At 42.1% G+C, this 9,176-nt stretch overlaps 1 protein-coding gene across 1 annotated transcript in view; it reads left to right on the top strand.

The window, feature by feature from the left end:
* Nucleotides 1–8,716, top strand: part of RSU1 (Ras suppressor protein 1) — a 308,725-nt gene extending 300,009 nt beyond the window's left edge. Inside the window, exon 8 of the mRNA XM_006872610.1 lies at nucleotides 8,614–8,716. Within this exon, the coding sequence (XP_006872672.1) occupies nucleotides 8,614–8,716 (103 nt within the window). The remainder of the gene's footprint in view (nucleotides 1–8,613) is intronic.
* The last annotated feature ends 460 nt before the right edge of the window (nucleotides 8,717–9,176 follow it).

Genomic DNA, 9,176 nt, shown 5'->3' with positions numbered 1-9,176 from the left:
TAGGTGCTTTCAGAAGTGTCTCCTTATCTTTGATTTTGGAGAGCTTGATTATGATATGTCTTGGTGATTTTCTTTTGGGGTCTATCCTTCCTGGGGTTTGTTGAGCTTCTTGAATGTTTATCTTTTCACTTTAGTGGAAGAACTGCTGGAAGAAAATGTCTCTAGTTCCTCAATGGACTTGTGTCATTCTTCTTGTTCTGGAATGCCAATAATTCTCTTCATGTTGTCCAACATGAATCTTAGACCTTCTTCATATTTTTTTTATCCTTTTTTGTGTTTGGTATGGAGAGATTTCTGCCTTCCATCTCGTCTATTCTACTCCTTTGCCCTTTCAGTGTATTGTCTATTTCTGATATTCTGTTAATGATCATTGGACCTCATTCTGTAGGTTTTGCATTGTTTCCAATGCTGTATCTATCTTATTTGATTGTTCCTGTAGCACTTCCCTTCTTCCTTATTTTTATCAACTCCATTGTAAGTGTTTTGAAACATAATCATTTTTCTGAATTCTTTCTCAGGAATTTCCAAGGCCTGCCCTCCTTCTAGAATGGAGTCCAGGTCTACCTCTAGGTCATTTGTCTCAGACATTTTATCTTGTTTCTGGACATGTGCTGATATGGTTATCTGCTTTTGCTTCTTGGACATGTTTAATGTTTATCTGAGGCATTAATAATTGTGTTTTTTATTATTCTTTATGCTTTCTGCTTGCTTCCAGGAAGATGTGATCAGGATGTGGGCTTCCCTTTTCACTATTCTCATTGCTTTACTCATAGTAACTTTCACTGGTGTTGTCTGTTTCCCTGGTATATGGCAGTTGGTATTGGTTCTTGCCTGGGTTTTGGTAGAGTGTGATTGTAGCTTGGCTGCATGGCAGCAATTGCTGACTCTTGTTGTGTAATATATGGAGAGAAAGAATCCTCCAAAGGTAGAAGGGGGTGCATAAAACAGCAAAAGACCGCCAGCGGAAAAAAACAAGAGGGAAAAAAAAAAACAACAACAAAAAACAGCAACAACAAAAATTAGACCAAATACTTAAGTCTATAATCACAAAAGGGAGAAGAGAGAAGAAGAAGGGGGGAAAAAATCTGTAGCCTAATGAGTAAGACTGTAATGTCCCCACTTCAGCTTCTTGCTTTCAAAGCTGCCTGAGTGATTTCAAGATGCCAGTAGTGGTTTTTATGCTATACCTCAGGCTTTAATTTAATTTCGGCCTGTTTTGATTTTAAACTCTCTTTCCTTCTCTACTTCCCTGTCCTGCCCTTTCCCATATTGAAAACAAAAAACCTTCAGGGCCTGCTCTTGGGCTGAGTCTCTGTACACATGTGTGGCAAAAGAACCCACCAGTGGTGAGGGTGGGACATGTCCACTTGCTCCAGCTCCTCCTCTAGTCACCAGAATGGAGGTGCACAAACAGTGGGCACGCCAATGACCAGATACCAAAAAAGAAAATCAGAACAAAGCAAAACCAACAAAGTGTATTAAGTGTATTTTCTACCTTTGCTCCAAGGTTCCTGCGGCGTTTTTCTGTGGTGTTTCTGCTCTTCCACTTGGTTTTGCTGTTTGGTCTCACCCAAGATGTTGGCTCCAGGCCTCCGAGCCTGGCAGATTCAAAAGTACACGATTTCTTACTTCACCTTCAAGTTCCACAAGCTATAAGCCTTCAAACTTTTAAAATATTCACCTTCAAGTTCCACAAGCTATAAGCCTTCAAACTTTTAAAATATTCTTATCTTTGTGGTTCTGAGTTTTGGAGCTCTGACCTGGATCTGCTTTGCCTGGTATTCTGTGGCATGGCTGACGGCGAACTTCACTGCACCTCCACCCTAGCCACCATCAAGCCCCGCCTCAATACCATTGGTTTTTGATCCATGCTACCTTCAGTGGTAGTGTAGTGGTTATGAATCAGGCTGTGAACCGCAAGGTCAGCAGTTTGAAACTACCAGCCACTCCGCAGGAGAAAGAAGAGGTTTTCTCCTCCCGTAAAGATTTACAGCCTCGGAAACCCTGTACAGGGTTGCTATGGGTCGGAACCAACTTGATGGCACTTAACAACAACAACCTTCTGAAATGGTTGACTGTCAACCAATTCTTTGGGGTACAGTGACACTGTGTATTCCTTCAATCTTCTTTTGATGCTTTCTGCATCATTCAATATTTTGCCAATAGAATCCATCAGTATTACAACTCATGCCTTGCATTTTTTCTTTTGAGTTCTTTCACCTTGAGAAATGCCCTGCATATTTCTTTAGAATACTTGACTTTGTCTTCTCTAACTGCCCTTTTTAAATCTTCTGTTCAGCCCTTTTACTTCCTCATTTCTTCCATTCTATTTAGCTACTCCATATTCAAGAGCCAATTTCAGAGTCTCTTCTGACATTCAGTTTGATCTTTTCTTTCTTTTCTAAATGACCTTTTTCCTTTCTTTGTGTTTGCTGTCCATAACGTTGTCCCATAACTTGTCTGATCTTCGGTCATTAGTGTTCAATGTGTCAAAGCTATTCTTTAAATGCTTTCCAATTTCAGTTGGGATATACTCAAGGTTGTGTGTGGGAGCTGCAAAACGTTTGTGAAAATTTTCCATGATCTTTCCATGAACTTATTGAAACCCATCATATTTTGGCTCTTCGAATATATATATATTTTTTAATTTTCTTCAGCTTCAACTTGAACTTGCCTATGAACAGGTAGTAGTTTTTCATTATTTGGAACTGACAAAGGCAGATGCACAGACTTATTTAACAACTTGCTTCTCAAGTGACCAGCCTGGTGAACTGGGCAGTCCGAGGAAGGATCTCATAACTATCCTTCCCAGGATGATCTCCAACAGGACTCTTACAGTGGCTGTGCAGGGCAAATTACATCTGACTCTTCTCTGAGCTTCATAGACAAAACTAAAGAGCCTTCATGGACCCACACAGATTTCTTCACTCAGCTCACACAGTTGAGAGCTTGCTCAGGCATATTCTCTGTTGCCATTTTTTTTTTTTTTTTATTCTGCTTAGCGGAGTGCTCTTTGTTGGTTCCTTCCCCCAGCACTTAATCAACTCCCAATTTTCCTCTACAAACCTCAGATTTCAAGAAAAGGAATGTGTTCTAGGACCTTGGGCCTTAACATCTCCTCCATTTTCTGGGTTGAGCATTTTCACCAATGACCGCTGCCCATTGGTGCCTGGGGTGAGGCTCCCTTTGTAAACAGTGCCTCTACCTGACGTAGCCAGATGTTAGTGTTCCCTGACAGCCTCCCCATGAGGGGACTTGCTCCAGGAGAGTATAATGAGCAAAGCCACTTTGCAGGCTGCTCACAGTGTGTGGCAGCATATAGAGAGTGGATGGTATGGTCAGTTATGACCAGCTATTCTAGCCACAGAGCTCTGAGAAAATTAAAAGAGGTAGCAGCCATGTTGGCAACACTTACCATGTGCCAGTACACACACGTGGTTGACATGTCTCATGTTCTTCCAAGCCCTGCAGGGTAGCTGTGGACGAGGAAATCAGAGTGTGGCCGGTTAATAACTTTTCCAGGATTGTAAGTCATTTAGGGCTAAGCCAAGTGGAATAGAGGTGTGTGGAGCCCTGTGATGGTTGTCCACTTTACAGGACACCATGGAGCTCTGGGAGCATAGTGGTTACGAACTGGGCTGCTAACCTCAAGGTCAGCAGTTCAAAACTACCAGCTGTTCCATTGAAGAAAGATGAGGCTTTCTGCTCCCATAAAGATTTATAGCTTCAGAAACCCTAAACAGGGTCGCTATGAGTCAAAACCGACTCCACGGCATATAACCACCAATCATGGATTCCTTGGGCATATGTGTGACACCTAAGCAGAGCACTGTCATGGCACAGAGGGAGCATGCTGTCTGGGAGGTGACAGTTGTGCCACTGTCTAAGGGATTCCTGGGATTTTCCCAGATTGGAGGAGGTGGGAAAGTATGGCCTGAACGAAAGGCCCTGTATTCATCAAGGCAGTAAGAGGAAAAGCGCAAGTCCTGAGAGCAGATGTCATGGCAGAAATCCATCCTGAATGCTATGGGCCCTGAGCCTTAGCTTCAAGGGTGCTGCTCAGAGAGAATCAGTGAAACTATACAGTAGCCTCCAGTTTAATAGTTTGCCTGCTCAAGCTTGCTCATTCTGATAGAAACACCACCCCATTTTTCTATTGGGACATCTCTTATTAGTTCTCTGACTTTTCCTTCTGTTCAATGAGCTGCTATCCTAGAAGCTTTTCTCTTTGTTTCTGGTAAAGTTAAACAGATCTTCACTGGTAAACTGACTCATTTGCCAGATTAATTCCCTTCTGTGATAGCAAATGACCACAAACTGAAGTGACTTAAAACACCACCAATTTGTCCTATGTTACTGGAATCAGAAACCCAAATGCAAGGTGTTACAGGAATTGCATTTCTTCTGGAGGTTCTAGAGAAGATTCTGTCTCCTTGCCTTTCCAGCTGCCTGCTGCTCTGGCTTGTGGCTTATTCCACATCTTCAGATCTAGCAACTTGAAATCACTCTTTGACTGTAGCACCCATGCCTTACTCTTACAAAGACCCTTGTGATTCTGTTGGGTCCATCTGGATAATCCAGAATAATCTCCCCAACTCAAGATCCTTAACTTAATCACATTACATGGTGCCTTTGCCATGTCAGATAACATATTCACAGGTTGCAGGGTATAGGACGTGACCACCTATCTAACACACTTAAGCAAATAGAGGACCCATGGCTAACACTGAGAAAGACTTCAGACCTTAAGAGAATTGTTTCTGCCCTGCCAGTCACATTTCCAAATGAGAATAGCCGCTCAGTGCCTTGCTGACTCTCCCCTGCCCACACAGCTGGAGGAGTTTAAAGGACTGCGCAGTGGACAGCAGCGTCATCCCTGCTTGGCTGATGACTCACTGAGGAAGTGGGGCGATGCATTTAGCTTGGCATTATTTGCTTTCCTCAAAAGGATTAAAAACCTTTCTGTTGAGTTGATTCCGACTCACAGCGACCATGTAGGATGGAATAGAACCACCCAATAGGGTCTCTATGGCAGTAAATCTTTATAGAAACCAACTACCTCATCTTTGGAGCAGCTAGTAGATTCCACCTGCCACCTTTTTGTTCACAGTTAAATGCTTAACCATAGTGCCAACAGGGTTCCTCAATACTATGTTGTTTTTACCAGAGAAAAATAAAGGAGTAAGGTAATCATGTGGTTACCCTAATTTAATTACCTCAAGTCTAAGCCCATGTGAGTTTCATTTTTCAGCATTTCTTGGCCACTTCCAGTAGACTCATCCAACTGCTGGGTTTATGTAACCACCATGACCACCCTGCAAAGAAAATGCCAACGTTATTTTACAGATGAATAAACTAAGGCAGGGTAGAGTGGTGGTGGTGGTGTTAGGTGCCATCAAGTCGGTACCGACTCATAGCGACCCTAGGCACAACAGAACGAAACACTGTGAGGTTTTCTAATTATTTGCTCAAAGTCAGCAGCAGCTGGTAAATGGCAAAAGTAGGATCTAAACATCAAGTTCAGAGCTGCAGTCCCCTGTCTGGCCCTTTGTAGTGATTCGCTCTGTAACCCCAGGAAGTCTAGGCACACAGGTGTGGGATGTGGACTTAAAAGAAAGGCATAGAAACACTGGAATGATCCAGTTCTCTCCTGAAAAGGAGACAAGCTCTGCTAAGTTCCAAGTAGCTCCTGCACCCCTGTCTGAAATGACTCGCCCATGTTACTGCCTTCAGGGTCTAGAGAAACACTCACTTCCTCTGTGAAGCGTTCCTTGACCACCTCAACGCTCATTTGTCTGTGGCAAATAGATCTTTATCAAATGTTTTCTTTTCTTCTTCCTGATTTCTTATTTTTGTTAATACCACTTCCCTAGCATACACATATTATGGGGCCCCTTTTTTGTTGTTGTTTTTCTTTTACCATGTGCATGTATTATAGAATAATATTTCTGTAAATGTTTGTAATCTTTATAGTTTTCTGTTATCTTTGAGTAAGAACACATATTTTTCCCCCCCTGGAAGGGAGGAACCATTGCCCTTAATTGATTCTAACAAATAGCAACCCTATATTTCACAGAATGTAACTACTTCATAGGTTTTTTTTGGATGTAATGTTTCCAGAAGCAGAGTTCAAACTGCCAATGTTTTTAAGTTAGTAAGCAAGTGCAAACTATTTGTGCCACTCAGTTGGAAAATGGAAAAGATATATGAAGCTACAAGAAAGTAGTACAACTGAAAATATTGAGATTTAGTGGATGCAAAAAAGAAAAAAAACAAACCAGTCTTATGTTTGCCTTGTTCTGGGTCAGGGAAGCTTGGGAACCAGAGGCTTCCAGGGGTATATCACATTGCCATTCTAAACCCTGAGTGTAGAGTCAGTGGCTTTGAGCACAGAAACTTCCCAGCAGGAGAGGGCAGGGCTATTAGAACAAAACATATTTCAGAATGTGTGAAAGTAATGAGAGGAATGTGACAGATGAACCTTCTCAGACTCCATGTTGCCTCTACCTTATAGGTCCGTGGTTTGCAGCACAATAGCAGTTAAGTTGCACTTGATCTTTTCTGTTCTATCTAAAATAATGTTCTTTACCTGAGTTCCAGTCTTCCTTGGACAGAGTGTGAAAATAGCAAAGGAACACAGGCTTCAGAGGGGTCTGTGACTTTGTTTAAATTATGATGTAGGGGAGCATATGCAGGTTTTGTAAAGATAGCAGGTTGGTTCTCTTGGAGAAGAAGAAGGTTCTCTTGTGGAGAACTCAGCAGTGACCTGCAGCTCTATTCGGGCACTGTCAGACAGACAGGACTGGGAGGAGTCCTCAAAGTCCCAACATTTATACAAACATTGAGAGCCACTTGCCGACTATACTGTTTTCTACCTAGGACATACGCTTCCTCTTTGACACAAGAGAATGCCCTTCCTCTTTACTTGATGGCACTTATAGGTTTGCGGCTATTGGTCTGTGTAATGCCAGCTGGATTCTTAACTGCTTGAGATCAGTGGTTGTAGCTGTTCATTGCCGGCAGGTTGACTAACACACGATCACCGTTGCTCATCATCCTGTACCTTCTCCAAGATCAGTGATGTCTTGTGGCTGTTGTATAGAACCCAGGAGACTCATCTTCTAGCACCATATCAGACAGTAAGGTTTTCATTGCCTTGCTTTCTAGTCTTTTAGTCTGGAAGTCCCTCTGAATCCTGTACACCATGTCAGTAGTATAGCATCCAGCATCATAACAACACACAAGACACCATGGTGTGACAGACTGATAGGTGGCACTTGAGAGCACAGACCTATCTTAATTGTTGCTGGGTGAGCTTGCCAGTTCATTCTAAGGAGACATTTTGAAGATTCTGGAGAAGATAGAATATAGTATGATCTACCAAAACAAACCCTTGTTATTGAATTCATAGTGACCCTGTATAGGGTTTCCAAGGAGTGGCTGGTGACTTTGAAGCACTGATCTTGTGGTTAGCAATCCAGTGCTTACCCTATAGCACCACACCAGGACTCCAGACAAACCCTAGTGTCCAACCTTCTCTATCACTCAATCGATCAGACAACACCATGTACCATACTGTCCCCCCAGTCTGTGAACCAAGACTCCCGTATCATCCAGAGCATTGGGAGATGTCAAAGAATGCCTCATTGTGTGTGACCACCAGTTTACCTGGTTAATGTGAACATTCAGAAGCAGTGTTGATTCCTTGAAGGGACAGCAACAAGGGGTACCTTATCCAGGGAAATTAGTCTTTGTATCAACGACTTGTTCAGTTTGTACACGGCACCTGAAACAAGAAATGTCAAGTAATGCCTTGGCTGCAGAAACACTGAGACTCCCACAGAACTCTTTCCGAGACACAATTATAACATAAGGGAGGTAGGGTTGAGATATATTTACTTTAGGGTGGCTTTTAATTTAGTTTAATCAGAATTACTCATAAATTATCAATTAATTACTATCTGATGCCCAGTTAAATCCTGTCAGCCATGGTGCTAGCTTAGCTTTGCTCTGAATGCCATCCACTGTAATTGTAGGGTACTTTGTCAACATTTAATCAGCAGTACTTACTAATGTGGCATTGATGTGTTGTAGCCATCCCAGTATCATCAATCATGTGTGAGCAGCCAGAGCAGACTCCGACACCATTGCTCTTTGTCACATTATCCAGCCCCTGGGCTTTCGGGCCAGGCACGATGCTCACTTTTCACTAAATGGACACTCTATCTCTGCAGTTCAACCCAATTTTTGTCTTTGTCGACTTAAACACTCGCAGCCTTTTGAGCTGCAGTCTGTAACAGCTGGGCTGAGCATTACCAGTTCTTAGAATCATAAAGCTCTTTTTCTTGGCTGTTTTCACACCCTGTCCAGCAAGTGTGAAATTCCCAGAGACTTGTCCAAAATTGGACTGCATGGTGTCCTGTGTGTATAAGAGAATTTTATATTCTAAAATACAGTGTATGACTCAGAGAAAAGAGAAATGACCTTTTTTGTGTGTGTGTGGAGGGTGGCTTATTGAATATTTCTAGAGATTGATGTATTGCTTAGCGTGCTACCAATAAAGCTTATCTTGTTTGAGTTAAGTGACTCATGGTTTCATCTCTCCCTTTTCAGCCTCTACGGCAGACACATGCAAGCAAACCCAGAACCGCCAAAGAAGAATAATGACAAATCAAAAAAGATCAGCCGGAAGCCCCTGACAGCCAAGAACAAATAACAGACTCTCCTGAACTGGGCTTTTGGCCTTCTCTCTCCCTGGTATCACTCCTGGCTTCTCTTGCTCTAGCTTACAAATACATACAGTGTGAGCCTGTCTGTTTTGTTTTGTTTTCACTTTCTTCTTTCAAGTGCTTATCACCTTACCTTTTGAATTCTTTTGGTAAGTGGTAGATTTTTCATAAGATGATAGAGCCATTTCCATTTGTTTCCTAAGAATTGTGGAAGGCAGGAGACAAAGTTCCAGTTCATCTGCAAATTCCATAGTAGGCTTGGGCTTCGGTTTCTTGAATAGACATCACAAAGTCCCTTATAATCAAAGGAATGATTAAAATTATGTAACCATTTAAATGTCATAGCTAACTCATTTCACTCTTCTGTTTAGTCACATAAGTCATAATGTTGCTTTGTTAAGCATTTTCCTTCACCACATTACACAGAAGCTACGTTAATTTAACTTC

The sequence above is a fragment of the Chrysochloris asiatica genome, unplaced genomic scaffold (genome assembly GCF_000296735.1).
Source record: "Chrysochloris asiatica unplaced genomic scaffold, ChrAsi1.0 scaffold00206, whole genome shotgun sequence".
Classification (NCBI taxonomy): domain Eukaryota; kingdom Metazoa; phylum Chordata; class Mammalia; order Afrosoricida; family Chrysochloridae; genus Chrysochloris; species Chrysochloris asiatica.
This window is presented reverse-complemented; position numbering and strand designations above follow the sequence as displayed.